This window comes from Schistocerca nitens, chromosome 1 (assembly GCF_023898315.1).
Source record: "Schistocerca nitens isolate TAMUIC-IGC-003100 chromosome 1, iqSchNite1.1, whole genome shotgun sequence".
Taxonomy (NCBI): Eukaryota; Metazoa; Arthropoda; class Insecta; order Orthoptera; family Acrididae; genus Schistocerca; species Schistocerca nitens.
In genome coordinates this window covers 1,174,198,205-1,174,215,315 of record NC_064614.1, presented here as the reverse complement: position 1 = coordinate 1,174,215,315, position 17,111 = coordinate 1,174,198,205, and the positions used below count along the sequence as shown (strand labels likewise).

Sequence of the window (17,111 nt, the reverse complement as noted above, 5' to 3'; positions counted from 1 at the left end):
TCTCTAGACAGTCATTCAGTAAAAACACTAATGGGTGAAAAACATGAAGTCCCTAGTACAGGTAAAGACTGACAAAATCTGTCATTACACTGTGTAGAGAATGGTAGTTAACAGGTGATTTCAAAAGATGGGATATATATGCAACATAAATGTACTTACTACGTTTACAATAACAATCTAAACATGTCCAGTTTCTTAAATACATGAGAAAAGTATTTTATTTTTTCATTTTTACAAAGTACAAATACCACAAATACCTTTCTCAGTAAGTCTTAAATCTGCATTATCAGGTCTGAGAGACAGCCTGAATTCAGCTCTGCTTGTAAACATTCTGTACGGTTCATTTGTCCCCAAAGTTGTCAGATCATCTATCAAAACACCAATATATCCTTCTGTTCTGCTCACAGTAAACTGTGGTTTCTTTTGTACCTATTATAAAAAGCACATAAAAGAGAAAAAGATTTGTTTTTTAAATATTAATCAACTGGTATGACTCTGAGTGAGGCATGGTACCTTCAGTGCAGCATTGATTCCAGCAACTATTCCTTGAGCAGCAGCTTCTTCATAACCGGTAGTTCCATTTATTTGTCCCGCAAAGAACAGGCGACTAATTCTTTGAGTTTCTAGTGTGGGATACAATTCTCGTGGGTCTACAAAATCATATTCAACACCATAACCTGTAAAGGAAATAAAAAATTGTATTTTCATTTTCTACTTATACACAGGAGTTAACAAAAACTTTGCAAACAGCTAGCAACTAACTACACAGTCACAAACAAAACAACTGTAGAGTGGAACTGAGATAAAATCAACTCAAGAAAGAGAACAATGACAATACTCATCACATAAAGTTCAGGATAAATCACAAAATCTTTGGTTAGAAGACACATAAAGTTCAAAAAATGAAGTATAGCAACAATACAAAGAAAATCACAAGTTTTTATGTAATTATTTGGCAGTATGTATATAACAGAAATAAGTTAAAATGAATAAATTACTTTTGTAAAATGATAACTATATGTTCTTGTTAAAAAGGTGTTATGTATAGGGAAAAAAGACACATGTGAGGCTATCACAGCCTGTATATTTGTCCGCTGTTTTCTTGAAATAGTAGTCATATCACAACAGATAGTGCTGGGTGGATACAAATGATGATGGTTTGTGGGGCCCATACAAGTTCCATATCTTTCCATTTCCAGGCTCGACACTTCCTGAATGATGTTGGGGGGGGGGGGGGGGGTCCTTGTTTGGTCAATCTTTGAATATTGTTTATTGTTCTGGATTGTTTAGCAAGTTGAATTAACATAAGAGGCTGTGAAGATACAAAGAACAATGGCATACCTCACTATGAGCTTGTTTAGTCACTGCAATAGCATCAGAGAAATTCATAACAAACTCCAATGGGAAATGCTAAAAGAAAGGCACTCTAACCACGTTGAACTTCACTCTGAAAATTTCAAGAGCCAAATTTCTAATACAAATAAAGAAACATATTACATCCTCAACATTTATGTGTCTATCTTGCAAATATTATGATGAGAGCCATTGTTTTCTTTCTAATCAATGATTTTTCATTTTAAATCATCACATTCATTATGATATATGGAATACAGTTAGTCTTGCATTTATTAAGGAATCTTAACACATATAACAACAGAAATAAAATCACAATGACAGCTGGAGAGCAGAGAAATTTATATTTGTTTCTGAAGAATAGAACAGTAAAGATAATTAACAAACAGGTAGGTAGATTAATTTTTTGAACTGTGACCAAAAAGAAAATGCAAGAGTAACTGGAAAGTGAAAACAGAAATATGTGAAAGTGGAAGAACAAATGAGCATTTACTTCAGAGATAACTCAGTACTTTTATGGGGTGCAAGAGATCATGGGGACATTAAGGAAGTGTTTCAGTCAAGTGCAGCACAGTATTAAATTGTGTACAGAGTCCAGAGGGCTCATCCAGGATTTGGAGAGCAGCAATGTAAAAGAAATTTGAGAAAGTTTTTGTTTTATGCATGGTAACACTAGAATCCTAGAAAGTGAGATCTTGTGTTGTGATTATAATTAAATGCGAGGAACATGCATACTGAGAAGCTGATGAAGATGATTTGTATATGATAGTCATATCATTTGCCTGTATAACTCAGCGTATGAGCCAATGACACGATCAGTGGTGAAAGCAGTAGAGGAGATGATGTTGTCATTGTTGTAGTCTTCAGTCCAAAGACTGTTCTGTGCTACTCTGTCCTGCACAAGGCTCTTCATCTCCAAATAACTACTGCAGCGTGCATGACTCTGGCACTGCTTACTTTATTCATCTCCCTCTACAATTTTTACCCCCTCACTTCCCTCCATTTCAGTTTTCTCCAATTTGATGCTGTACCTCCTCATCTACCCATCTAATCTTCTCTAATCTTCAGCATTCTTCTGTAGTGTCACATTCTGAATCCTCATGTTTTCTTCCTGCTGACCTGCTTACTGTCCATGTATTAGTTCCATACAAGGCTAGACTCTATTTACATACATTCAGACTTCCTAACATTTTCTTTTTCAGAAATGCCTTTCTTGCTATAGGCAGTCTGCATTTTATATCTACTCTACTTCCGCCATCGTCTGTTCCATTCAAGTGCTCTTCCACGTCCATTGCTATCTCACAGAATTACGATGACATCAGCAAACTTCAAAGTTGTCATCTTGGGTTGTCGGGTGTTCTGCCGGATATCAGCGTCGTACTTGCACGATATTTCAGTAGCGTAACTCGTTACCTTCATCAGGTGCGACTTGAGACTACTCCCCGAGTGGACCTGGTCCAGTATTTATGCCAGTGGCCTTCCCCCTTCACCAGGCACTCCCTCTGCAGTCCGCACCCGCTCGCTTCAATCTTCTGGAGTATTGCTGTTCCCTTTTCCATCCGCTGCAGTCCTAGGTGTACTCTCTGCAGTCCGCGCCCGCCAGATACACTCCTGGGTGTTCCATCTTCGGTGTGGTGCGTTTGGAATCCCGTCTGTGGTACCAGGCATTCCCCCTGTGGTCCTCTCCTGCTCACTGTGATCTGCTGGAGCGTTGCCATTCCATTTTCGGACAGCTGCAGTTCTAGACGTTCCCTCTGCAGTCCGCGTCCGTCAGTCCCGACCCTGGGCGTACTCTGTATAGGGATTGTTCTCCATGTCCACGCCTTCAGTTCTATTTGTGGAGCACTGCAGCTGTCCCCATTGCTTCTTCAGCAATTTCAGAGCAGGATCCCAGGCTCTACTTAGCTGGTACCCCGTGTCACAGTTCATGGGATTATCGATCACTTTTATCTCTGTTGACTCCCTTGTAACACTGTCCCAAAATCTGGGCGTCTGTGCTAGAAACTTGGTTTCTTCATAATTCATGGCATGACCTAGTTCTAGGCAGTGTTCAGCAACGGCTTATTTTGCTGCCTGTCTTAATTGGGTGTGCCTCTGATGTTCCTTGCACCTGATATCTACTGTTCTTGTCGTCTGGCCAATGTAGGACATGCCACATTGGCAAGGTATATTATAAATCCCTGGATTCTGTAAACCCAGGTCATCCTTGACATTTCCCACCAGTCCACCGATCTTGCTGTATGGACAGAAAACACACTTGATATTGTGTTTATGGAGGATCTTACTAATTCTGGCAGAAATAGAGCCAGCATAGGGCAAATACACCACCTTCTTTGCTTCTTATTGCTCTGCTTCTGGAACTTAAGGTGTAGTGGCTGGTTGGAGTGATCTCAATTTGTTACGGTGTATATCCATTTTTGCAGAGCACTGTTTTGAGATGCTCTATTTCTGTCGGTAGACTTTCTTAGTCTGACAAGGCACGTGCTCTGTGGACCAATGTCTTAAGAACACTGTTCTTCTGTGCAGGGTGGTGACAGCTCCTGGCCTGCAGATATAAATCAGTGCGAGTGGGTTTTCGATACACACTGTGGCCAATTGATTCATCTGCTTTCCTTTTTACTAGTATATCCAGAAATGGCAGCTGGCCATTCTTCTCCTGTTCTATGGTGAGCTTGATATTCGGGTGGCACAAGTTGAGATGTTCGAGAAACTCATTGAGCCTCTCCTTCCCACAAGGCCAGATTACAAAGGTGTCATCCATATACCTGAAGAAGCATGTGAGTTTATATCTGGCTGTCTCTAATGCCCTCTCCACAAATCTCTCCATGAACATGTTGGCAACCACAGGAGACAGTGGGCTACCCATAGCTACACCTTCAGTTTGCTCGTAATACACTCCTGGAAATGGAAAAAACAACACATTGACACCGGTGTGTCAGACCCACCATACTTGCTCCGGACACTGCAAGAGGGCTGTACAAGCAATGATCACACGCACGGCACAGCGGACACACCAGGAACCGCGGTGTTGGCCGTCGAATGGCGCTAGCTGCGCAGCATTTGTGCGCCGCCGCCGTCAGTGTCAGCCAGTTTGCTGTGGCATACGGAGCTCCATCGCAGTCTTTAACACTGGTAGCATGCCGCGACAGCGTGGACGTGAACCGTATGTGCAGTTGACGGACTTTGAGCGAGGGCGTATAGTGGGCATGCGGGAGGCCGGGTGGACGTACTGCCGAATTGCTCAACACGTGGGGCGTGAGGTCTCCACAGTACATCGATGTTGTCGCCAGTGGTCGGTGGAAGGTGCACGTGCCCGTCGACCTGGGACCGGACCGCAGCGACGCACGGATGCACGCCAAGACCGTAGGATCCTACGCAGTGCCGTAGGGGACCGCACCGCCACTTCCCAGCAAATTAGGGACACTGTTGCTCCTGGGGTATCGGCGAGGACCATTCGCAACCGTCTCCATGAAGCTGGGCTACGGTCCCGCACACCGTTAGGCCGTCTTCCACTCACGCCCCAACATCGTGCAGCCCGCCTCCAGTGGTGTCGCGACAGGCGTGAATGGAGGGACGAATGGAGACGTGTCGTCTTCAGCGATGAGAGTCGCTTCTGCCTTGGTGCCAATGATGGTCGTATGCGTGTTTGGCGCCATGCAGGTGAGCGCCACAATCAGGACTGCATACGACCGAGGCACACAGGGCCAACACCCGGCATCATGGTGTGGGGAGCGATCTCCTACACTGGCCGTACACCACTGGTGATCGTCGAGGGGACACTGAATAGTGCACGGTACATACAAACTGTCATCGAACCCATCGTTCTACCATTCCTAGACCGGCAAGGGAACCTGCTTTTCCAACAGGACAATGCACGTCCGCATGTATCCCGTGCCACCCAATGTGCTCTAGAAGGTGTAAGTCAACTACCCTGGCCAGCAAGATCTCCGGATCTGTCCCCCATTGAGCATGTTTGGGACTGGATGAAGCGTCGTCTCACGCGATCTGCACGTCCAGCACGAACGCTGGTCCAACTGAGGCGCCAGGTGGAAATGGCATGGCAAGCCGTTCCACAGGACTACATCCAGCATCTCTACAATCGTCTCCATGGGAGAATAGCAGCCTGCATTGCTGCGAAAGGTGGATATACACTGTACTAGTGCCGACATTGTGCATGCTCTGTTGCCTGTGTCTATGTGCCTGTGGTTCTGTCAGTGTGATCATGTGATGTATCTGACCCCAGGAATGTGTCAATAAAGTTTCCCCTTCCTGGGACAATGAATTCACGGTGTTCTTATTTCAATTTCCAGGAGTGTATTTGTTCCCGTAGTTCCCGTACAGGAACTGTCAAGGACGACCCGGGTTTACGGAAACCAGGGATTTATAATATACCTTGCCAATGTGGCATGTCCAACATTGGCCAGACGACAAGAACAGTAGATATCAGGTGCAAGGAACATCAGAGGCACACCCGATTAAGACAGGCAACAAAATCAGCCATTGCTGAACACTGCCTAGAACTAGGTCATGCCATGAATTATGAAGAAACCAAGTTTCTAACACAGACACCCAAATTTTGGGACAGTGTTATAAGGGAGTCAATAGAGATAATCTAATGAACCGTGACACGGGGTACCAACTAAGTAGAGATGCAGCACTCCACAAATAGAAGAACTGAAGGTGTGGACATGGACAACGATCCCCATACAGGGTTCCAGGTGCACCAGACCAAAGATGGTATGCCCACGGTCAGGACTGATGGGCATGGACTGCAGAGGGAACATCTAGAACTGCAGCTGTCCGAAAATGGAATGGCAACGCTCCAGCAGATCACAGTGAGCAGGAGAGGACCACAGGGGGAATGCCTGGTACCACAGGCGGGATTCCAAACGCACCACACCGAAGATGGAACACCCAGGAGTGTGTCTGGCAGGCGAGGACCGCAGAGAGAACACCTAGGACTGCAGCGGATGGTAAAGGGAACGGCAATGCTCCAGAAGATCGCAGCGAGCGGGTGCGGACCGCAGAGGGAGCGCCTGGTGAAGGGGAAAGGTCACAGGCATAAATACTGGACCAGGTCCACTCGAGGAGTAGACTCAGGTCGCACCTGAGGAAGCTAACAAGTTACGCTACCGAAATATCGTGCAAGTATGACGCTGATATCCGGCAGAACACCCGACAACCCAAGATGTCATTAGATCACTGGAAAAGCCTGAAAAACTTCAAAGTTTTTATTTCTTCTCCCTAAACTTTAATTCCCTCTCCAAATTTCTCCCTGTTTTTCTTTACTGATAGGTCAATGTACAGATTGAATGACATCGGTGATAGGGTACAGCCTTGTCTCACTGCCTTCTTGACCACTGTATGCCTTTCAGGTTCTACTACTATTGTATCTGTAATCTGGTTTCTGTACAAGTTATAAATAACCCTTCACTCCCTCTATTTTATCTCTGCTGCCTTCAGAAGTTGAGAGAGTGTGTTCCAGTCAACATTGTCAAGCTTCCTGAAAATGTACAAATGCTATAAAGGTAAATTTGCCTTTCTTTAAACTATCTTCTGAGATAATGTCATCGGAGCAGTACTGCCTTGTATGCTTGTATCAATTTTTCCATTTTTACATAAATAATTCATGTCAGTAGCTTGCAACAATGACTTACAAAACTGATGATAGTTCAATAATATCCACATTTGTCAGCAACTGTCATCTTTGGAACTGGAACTGTTACGTCATTCTTTAAATCTGATATTTTGCCTGTCTCACACATCTTGGAAGCCATATGGAATAGTTTTGTCATGGCTGTCTCTCCCAAGGATCTTAAGATTTTGAGGGAATGTTGCCTGCTCCAGAAGCCTTTTTCAAACTTAGGTCTTTCAGTAATCTGTGAAGTCCTTCTTGAATTACCAAATCTTCCAGGTCTTTCAGTACTCTGTCAAGTTCTCCTCGAACTACCAAATGTTCCAACTCATCTTGATCTACTTGCTCTTCCCTTTCTATAATATTGCCGTCAAGTTCATTTCCCTTGTATAACCCCTCTAAATATTCCTTAAACCTATCAGCCTCCCCTTCTTTGCTTAGTAGTGACCTACCATCTGTGGTCTCGATGTCCGCAACGCGTGGTCTTGCGGTAGCGTTCTCGCTTTCCGTGCACGGGGTCCCGGGTTCGATTCCCGGCGGGGTCAGGGATTTTCTCTGCCTCGTGATGACTGGGTGTTGTGTGTCTTTAATCATCATTTCATCTTCATTGACTCGCAAGTCGCCGAAGTGGCGTCAACTAAAAAGGACTTGCAATACGGCGGCCAAACTTCCCCACATGGGGCCTCCCGGCCAACAATGTCATACGATCATTTCATTTTCATTGTGGTCTCGATATTCATACAGCAGCTTATCTTTCTTCCAAATGTCTCTCTAATTTTCCTGTAGATGATATCTATCTTTCCCCTACTTATGCATGCTTCTGCAGTCTTCTATTTGTCCTCTAACCATTCCTGATTAGTGTTTTTTGGACTTGTGTCAGTGTCAATTTTTATGACTGTAATCCTTTTTGCCTGTTTCATTTGCTGCATTTTTATATTTTCTCCTTTAGTCAATTTCAGTATCTCCTGTGGTATCCAGATCTCTACTAAACACTGTCTTGTTATGCAATTGACCCTCTGGTGCCTGCACTATTTCATCTCTAAAAGTTACCCATTCTTCTTCTATTGCATTCTCTTCCCCAGTTTCAAGCAATCATTGTCTTATGCCCCCTCCGAAAATCTCTAAAGATTTGGTTGTTTCAATTTAATTAGGTTTCGTCTCTTTAATTTTGAACCTTTCTGCATTATTATTCCCCCCCCCCCCCCCCCCCAAGTTTTAATCCGCAGTTCATAGCCAGCAAGTTACAGTCAGCATCCACATCTTCCTCTGGAAATGTCAAAATGTAGTTTTGAAATTTCTGTCTCATAATTATATAATCTGTCTGAATCCTTAAACTGTCTACACATGTCTTCAGTGTGTATAATCTTCTTTCATTATTTTTAAACTAACTATTACAGATGATTAGATTATGTTCAGTGGAAAATTTGACCAGGTGGCTTCCTCATTCATTCCTAACTGCCAAGCTGCATTCTCCTACTATTCTTCCATCTCTGTCAAATCTGGTGATTTTGAGGCAATTAGATTAGCAAATGAAACAAGACACTAAAAACAGAATGTAAGTTTTGTAATTTGGTCGGTAAAATAAGCTAGCCATGGCCCCCCCCCATGAACCATGGACCTTGCCGTTGGTGGGGAGGCTTGCGTGCCTCAGCGATACAGATGGCCGTACCGTAGGTGCAACCACAACGGAGGGGTATCTGTTGAGAGGCCAGACCAACATGTGGTTCCTGAAGAGGGGCAGCAGCCTTTTCAGTAGTTGCAGGGGCAACAGTCTGGATGATTGACTGATCTGGCCTTGTAACATTAACCAAAACGGCCTTGCTGTGCTGGTACTGCGAACGGCTGAAAGCAAGGGGAAACTACAGCCGTAATTCTTCCCGAGGACATGCAGCTCTACTGTATGATTAAATGATGATGGCGTCCTCTTGGGTAAAATATTCCGGAGGTAAAATAGTCCCCCATTCGGATCTCCGGGCGGGGACTACTCAAGAGGATGTCGTTATCAGGAGAAAGAAAACTGGCGTTCTACGGATCGGAGCATGGAATGTCAGGTCCCTTAATCGGGCAGGTAGGTTAGAAAATTTGAAAAGGGAAATGGATAGGTTAAAGTTAGATATAGTGGGAATTAGTGAAGTTCGGTGGCACGAGGAACAAGACTTTTGGTCAGGTGATTACAGGGTTATAAATACAAAATCAAATAGGGGTAATGCAGGAGTAGGTTTAATAATGAATAAAAAAATAGGAGTGCGGGTTAGCTACTACAAACAGCATAGTGAACGCATTATTGTGGCCAAGATAGACACAAAGCCCATGCCTACTACAGTAGTACAAGTTTATATGCCAACTAGCTCTGCAGATGATGAAGAAATAGATGAAATGTATGACGAGATAAAAGAAATTATTCAGGTAGTGAAGGGAGACGAAAATTTAATAGTCATGGGTGACTGGAATTCGTCAGTAGGAAAAGGGAGAGAAGGAAACATAGTAGGTGAATATGGATTGGGGGGAAGGAATGAAAGAGGAAGCCGCCTTGTAGAATTTTGCACAGAGCATAACTTAATCATAGCTAACACTTGGTTCAAGAATCATGAAAGGAGGCTGTATACATGGAAGAAGCCTGGAGATACTGACAGGTTTCAGATAGATTATATAATGGTAAGACAGAGATTTAGGAACCAGGTATTAAATTGTAAGACATTTCCTGGGGCAGATGTGGATTCTGACCACAATCTATTGGTTATGAACTGCAGATTGAAATTGAAGAAACTGCAAAAAGGTGGGAATTTAAGGAGATGGGACCTGGATAAACTGAAAGAACCAGAGGTTGTAGAGAGTTTCAGGGAGAGCATAAGGGAACAATTGACAGGAATAGGGGAAAGAAATACAGTAGAAGAAGAATGGGTAGCTCTGAGGGATGAAGTAGTGAAGGCAGCAGACGATCAAGTAGGTAAAAAGACGAGGGCTAATAGAAATCCTTGGGTAACAGAAGAAATATTGAATTTAATTGATTACAGGAGAAAATATAAAAATGCAGTAAATGAAGCAGGCAAAAAGGAATACAAACGTCTCAAAAATGAAATCGACAGGAAGTGCAAAATGGCTAAGCAGGGATGGCTAGAGGACAAATGTAAGGATGTAGAGGCTTGTCTCACTAGGGGTAAGATAGATACTGCCTACAGGAAAATTAAAGAGACCTTTGGAGAGAAGAGAACCACTTGTATGAATATCAAGAGCTCAGATGGCAACCCAGTTCTAAGCAAAGAAGGGAAGGCAGAAAGGTGGAAGGAGTATATAGAGGGTTTATACAAGGGCGATGTACTTGAGGACAATATTATGGAAATGGAAGAGGATGTAGACGAAGATGAAATGGGAGATACGATACTGCGTGAAGAGTTTGACAGAGCACTGAAAGACCTGAGTCGAAACAAGGCCCCGGGAGTAGACAACATTCCATTAGAACTACTGATGGCCTCGGGAGAGCCAGTCATGACAAAACTCTACCATCTGGTGAGCACGATGTATGAGACAGGCGAAATACCCTCAGACTTCAAGAAGAATATAATAATTCCAATCCCAAAGAAAGCAGGTGTTGACAGATGTGAAAATTACCGAACTATCAGTTTAATAAGTCACAGCTGCAAAATACTAACGCGAATTCTTTACAGACGAATGGAAAAACTGGTAGAAGCCGACCTCGGGGAAGATCAGTTTGGATTCCGTAGAAATGTTGGAACACGTGAGGCAATACTGACCTTACGACTTATCTTGGAACAAAGATTAAGAAAAGGCAAACCTACGTTTCTAGCATTTGTAGACTTAGAGAAAGCTTTTGACAATGTTGACTGGAATACTCTCTTTCAAATTCTGAAGGTGGCAGGGGTAAAATACAGGGAGCGAAAGGCTATTTACAATTTGTACAGAAACCAGATGGCAGTTATAAGAGTCGAGGGGCATGAAAGGGAAGCAGTGGTTGGGAAGGGAGTGAGACAGGGTTGTAGCCTATCCCCGATGTTATTCAATCTGTATATTGAGCAAGCAGTAAAGGAAACAAAAGAAAAATTCGGAGCAGGTATTAAAATTCATGGAGAAGAAGTAAAAACTTTGAGGTTCGCCGATGACATTGTAATTCTGTCAGAGACAGCAAAGGACTTGGAAGAGCAGTTGAACGGAATGGACAGTGTTTTGAAAGGAGGATATAAGATGAACATCAACAAAAGCAAAACGAGGATAATGGAATGTAGTCAAATTAAGTCGGGTGATGCTGAGGGAATTAGATTAGGAAATGAGACACTTAAAGTAGTAAAGGAGTTTTGCTATTTAGGGAGTAAAATAACCGACGATGGTCGAAGTAGAGAGGATATAAAATGTAGACTGGCAATGGCAAGGAAAGCGTTTCTGAAGAAGAGAAATTTGTTAACATCGAGTATAGATTTAGGTGTCAGGAAGTCGTTTCTGAAAGTATTTGTATGGAGTGTAGCCATGTATGGAAGTGAGACATGGACGATAACTAGTTTGGATAAGAAGAGAATAGAAGCTTTCGAAATGTGGTGCTACAGAAGAATGCTGAAGATAAGGTGGGTAGATCACGTAACTAATGAGGAGGTATTGAATAGGATTGGGGAGAAGAGAGGTTTGTGGCACAACTTGACTAGAAGAAGGGATCGGTTGGTAGGCCATGTTTTGAGGCATCAAGGGATCACAAATTTAGCATTGGAGGGCAGCGTAGAGGGTAAAAATCGTAGAGGGAGACCAAGAGATGAATACACTAAGCAGATTCAGAAGGATGTAGGTTGCAGTAGGTACTGGGAGGTGAAGAAGCTTGCACAGGATAGAGTAGCATGGAGAGCTGCATCAAACCAGTCTCAGGACTGAAGACCACAACAACAACATGGCCAAAGCAGAGTGAACATATAATTCACACTGGCAATAGCACAGAAAGTGTTTCGGAAAAGAATTCTGTAGACACTGATTACAGATTTATGTGCCATTAGGTCTTTTTTGAATGTAGTTGAAGTGAAATGTGGACAATAAGCAGTTCAAACGCAATGAAAGTAGAAGCTTTAGAAATGCTGAGAATGAGTAGACTGGGTAACTAGTGAGATGAGGTATCACTACTAAACTGAATTGCAGAGAAAGATAATTTGTGGCACAACTTGACTAAAAGAAGGGATCAAGGAACTATCAAGTTGGTAGTGGAGGGGACTGAGGGGGGTAAATATTGTCGAGGGTGACCAAGGCTTGACTCTAGTTGGCAGGTTCAAATGGATGCATGTTGCAATAATTATGCGAAGATGAAGAGGCTTGCACATGATACACTAAACTGAAGAGCTGCATCAAAACCATCTTCCAACGAAAGAGAACAATAACAAAACAAAATGCAATTATTTCCTAATTCTTAGCAAGATATGCAGGTCTGTTTTAAAGAAGAAGAGCTGAACAAATTAAAATATTCCATACCTGGTCTTAACAGTTTAACCTTCTCTAGACCTTTTATCTGGCAAACCAGAATAGCTTGAAGTTCTTCAGGAAGAGTGCATGATAGTCCATTGGGATATACAACATGGCTTGAAAGACCTTCTGGTTCAAGCCAGATCTGATGGTTCTTGCCTCCAAACCTAAGAAAACACAGCAATAAGATAAAAATGTCTACTACTAATAAATAATAATAATAATAATAATAAAGGTTAAAACATTGAAAAAATAATAGCATGGTACTGACATTTGTTGCCTACTCATCTCAGAGAAAGTCTTACAACAAATGATTTTAATACTTGATGTATTCAGTATAAAATGTTTCACCAACAAAGATATAGTAGACATATTATAATAATATTAACAGAATTAAATTAACTTTTTACTGCACTTAAAAAAAGTTCCACTATACTAAGTTTTAATTCTACAGCATATGTTGTATATGTTCTGTGGAATTTTACTATTGATCTTATGGCTGAAGCAAATTGTTATTGTGACCAATAACTTGGAACTTGCTGTAGTTAGTATCAAGCAAGCATAGATATTACATATTTTCAGTAAAATCAGTTTAGAATGTAAGATCAAATATTAACCAATGGTTGGTTTTTCATGAAAATCATAGATGTGAACAACTTTTTATACAGTCAGTCATGGCAGCTAACGAACATTTCTGACAAGCTGACTAGTTAGTTTAAACTGTGTGTTGAATGTGCCCTGAACCTAGATCCGCGCAGTACTATGAATTGTGCTAAACGCGCACAATTCACACACTAACTCAGTTGCAACTATTGACTTGTTTCCCATCTCATGATAGCTTATGACCTAGAACAATATCCTATCAATGCCAGTTGTGAGGATGTTCTCCAGATCTGAGGACCAGTATGGTGTTAGATCTACTAAATACCTTGGTGATGGGGACTCCTCTTTGTTCAAAGCTGCAACAGATAAAAATCCGTACAATACAACAATAGAAAAGTTGGAATGTGCTGGCCACATCCAAAAGAGGCTTGGTGGCAGGCTTTGTCGCTTGCTGAAAGAGAAGAAAGGTGAAGTACCTGAGGATGGGAAATCATAAGGAGGAAAAGGCAGGCTTACTCTGAAAGAAATTGATTCGGCAATGAGGTGTGCTGTGTGGGCAATTTTTTTTCACAAACTATCCACTGACCAATCACCAATGAACAATCAGTGTCCGAAAGACGATTGGTGTGAGTACAACAACAGAAATGAGATGTATTCATATAAACACTCATTACCATAACCTGTTATGAATGCAATTAAACCCACATTCAGGTTTCTAGCAAACCCTGATTTATTGAGGAAGTGTCTTCATGGAAAGACACAAAATGCAAATGAAATCTTCAATAATTTAATTTGGATTAGATCCCCAAAAAGTACATTCTGTGGACTTGAAGTACTCAAAATAGGTGTCTATGGCAGAATTGAAGTGCTGAAGAGAGTTGGTATAGATCCTGGTGTGTTTACAACAAAAGCATTTTACATCATAGACAAGAGCAGGGTTAAGAAAGCTAACAGATCAGTGTCTTACCTGCAAATACAGGCCAGGCAGATTCGATAAGGAGAGAAGGGAAGAGATCCCTGGAGGATAAGGAGTATCAGTATGGAAGATTTTAAAACTGAGGTAAGCTCACATGTAATAGTATGAGAAGAAACTCTTTGAACCTCATTTTCTCTTTTTTACATTATTAGACGCCTTTTCTATATGCACTAATGCTATGAAATTTTCAGGAACTGTTCACAATGTGTTTCTGTCTCCCTGGAACTAAAAAATATGAGATCATGCAATTACATTCTGATTTTTAGATGATTGTATGTAGAAAAAAAGTTAATTTTGGATGTGCAAAATTAAAAATTCTGTTAATGATACAATTGGTACTATAAATAAATAACTGTAGTTCAGTGGGTCTTATAACCTTCTCAGGACACTACAATAAAATTTTCAGATTAATTGCATGATTAGAATTTGAGTTATGGCTTTTTATAAAAAAGATAATAAAAAATTAAAAATTCAGATTTCTGGCAAAATATTAATCTTGCATATTTTATTATAATTTTCCATTAAAACACAGCTCTTTTGCTATACACATGCAAAATTTTAGTTTTGTACATTAATGAATATCGCTGTAAAGATTTTTTAAATAAATGTTTGCATTTTCCGTTAAATCCCCACTTATGGCTACCTTCAAAACTTCTGCACAAAATAATTACAACAAAATAAAAAAATAAAACAATCTAAAAGGTTGGTTTGGGAACTACTGTATTGCCTTCTGCATAAACCTACAGGACAGGTGTTGTCTGAATCTTAGCATCCTGTTGACACCCAACACATCAGAAACGGTTCACTAGCTCAGACAAAGAGATGGCAGGATGGAAAACTTGTCCTTCCTGGAGGAACAATCTTGGTGTACCTCTCTAAGGTGATTTAGGGAAGAGGTGGAAAGCTTAAATACGGATGTCTGGACAGAAATTTTAGCCAACTACCTCCTGAATGTAAGTCAAACATCTGAACAATTGTGACACCTTGCTCCATGGTGCTATTTAATATTGTGTGTCCTTGCTGTCTACCAAGATGTGAACCACTTCTAATAGTTTTGTGCATCCTAAAGTTTACAATCCACATCATTATATGTACGAAAAAATTACGTTTCACACCCAGATAATTGAATCACTAAACAAGTGGATAACTCTATCATGACTTGGTTCAACAGTTTGATACTCTTAAAATAAAAAACAACACAAGTTGTAGCATGTATTACTTATCTGACATGAAACCAAGAGAATCATGTTATTTGAAAACCTATGTTGCAGATAAACTTTTTGTATAGTTTTAAACAGCATTTACATAGGTGAAGAAGTACAAAGTAAGAAGTATAGAATGTGAGAGAGAATGGGAAAAAACATATGGATTTTACCTTAATACCTTTGATTCAATTGATGGGCAGTAACGTGGACCAGTGACTTCTTCTCTTACATGCCGATTGACATGAAGATTGTCAAGGATTATTTTGTTTACCTTCTCATTTGTGAAGGTCAAGTAGCAGAACAGTTGATCTTCGGGCTGCAACAGTAAAATAATGTTTATAAATCTTTCAGCTGTGGAATGTTCCAACTGCATATACAAAATCAACACTGATGAAACTACACAGGTCGCCTGGAGAAATGATTTGTGACAATCCTGTTAGTTTTCCACAGGACCCTAAAACCAACATCAAATATTACTTCAGCAGTCCACCTGTACATCATCTTCAGATGGGGCACAGTTGCTGTGTCTTGTCAAATTGACATGAAGCTTGAAACGGCGTAACGAAGACAACAAATTTTACAGACACTCTGTCAAACCATGAAGTTAATATCATTTTCAGAAAAACAGAAAAAATAAATTGTGACAACTATTTCAAGAGCTGACACTTTATTTACAAATGAATCCTTCAGCTGAATTTAAACATCTTTACTCAGATGCAGATGGTGATTGCATGTCATATTAAAGATCGCACTTATTTAATTAATTGTATTATTTAAAACAGTTTAAAAATTAAAGATTCTTCCACTATGTTAGGAAAAATAAAGTATAAAACATCTAGACTTTCTCATTGAATAGAATCCCAATGTTACTCTGCATCATTTATTTTCTTTAATGATTAAATGAGATCTATTACACAATTATGGCGGCATCACTGACTGCAATGCAGTAACTGCATCAAAGAGATTGTCTTCTACTTTGCAGCTCTTCTTGAGCCTTTAACGACAAAGCACTCACAACTTACACGCTATAGTTTACTCACAACTCACCACACACATGATTTGTAACTCACAGGAAAACAGCACTCTTATTCTTATTACATGTCTTGTGTAGGGTAGTCTGCATTCTTAGTCACAATTTATAATCAAAGATGGCATAAGAAAGTTCCTCATATTAATCAATTTTAGAAGGATAATGTATTTACACTCAACAAGAGCTGTTAAATGGTGTAGGCTCTAAATGATTAGAGAAATGGTTTGGTTAGGTAATTTTTGTTAGCTCAAGAATTAATCAAATAACTTCTGTGGAGCAGTCATTGCAAAATTTGACAACGAAGAGGATATTTTCTGCAAAATGCAAGATGATCTTTGGCAGTGGTCCATACCTATTTTTATGTATTTTACTGAGAAGATTTTCATGGTCATTACCAAGCCCACTGAACAAACCGTCTACGCATGAACATACAACACAGAATTGTTAAAGATCTTATGAAACAACAACATGAATTTGGGTATTTCTAGATACATTAAAATTGTCTGCCTCCAAAATATGCAATGTTCCAAATTTGAGAACTTGTCCAGGAAGTTTCATTATAGTGTAAACTTCCCAACACAATGAAAGATTCACTCTACATTTGAATATTTATTGAATCTCTTGGGTGCACATTGGATCTTTCAAACTCAAGTCAGGAATTGGATCTGCAACACATACTTCACTCTAAACATCTATAAGTTCCTAACTGGGTTTGCCATTTCCCCCCCCCCCCCCCCCCAGTCTTTTTTCTTTCCCTTTTCTATTTACAATCTGCAGTTTCTCAGTATCTCCATCAGTATCTACTTTTTTTCCAGCACATCCTGCTACTCCTATCATTCTAGTACCTTTTTGGCTTTCTGT

General features: G+C 40.8%; 1 protein-coding gene across 3 annotated transcripts in view; it reads right to left on the bottom strand.

Moving 5' to 3' along the window:
* The window catches only part of LOC126200195 (protein MTO1 homolog, mitochondrial), a 93,119-nt gene that overhangs the window by 20,037 nt on the left and 55,971 nt on the right, over nucleotides 1-17,111 (bottom strand). For 2 of the 3 annotated variants that reach the window (XM_049936688.1, XM_049936687.1), the window contains 4 exons: nucleotides 15,391-15,536; nucleotides 12,446-12,603; nucleotides 514-677; nucleotides 258-429 (listed from right to left, as the gene is read on the bottom strand). In XM_049936688.1, the coding sequence (XP_049792645.1) occupies nucleotides 258-429; nucleotides 514-677; nucleotides 12,446-12,603; nucleotides 15,391-15,536 (640 nt within the window). The remainder of the gene's footprint in view (nucleotides 1-257; nucleotides 430-513; nucleotides 678-12,445; nucleotides 12,604-15,390; nucleotides 15,537-17,111) is intronic. The other variant, XM_049936689.1, reaches the window with a different exon arrangement.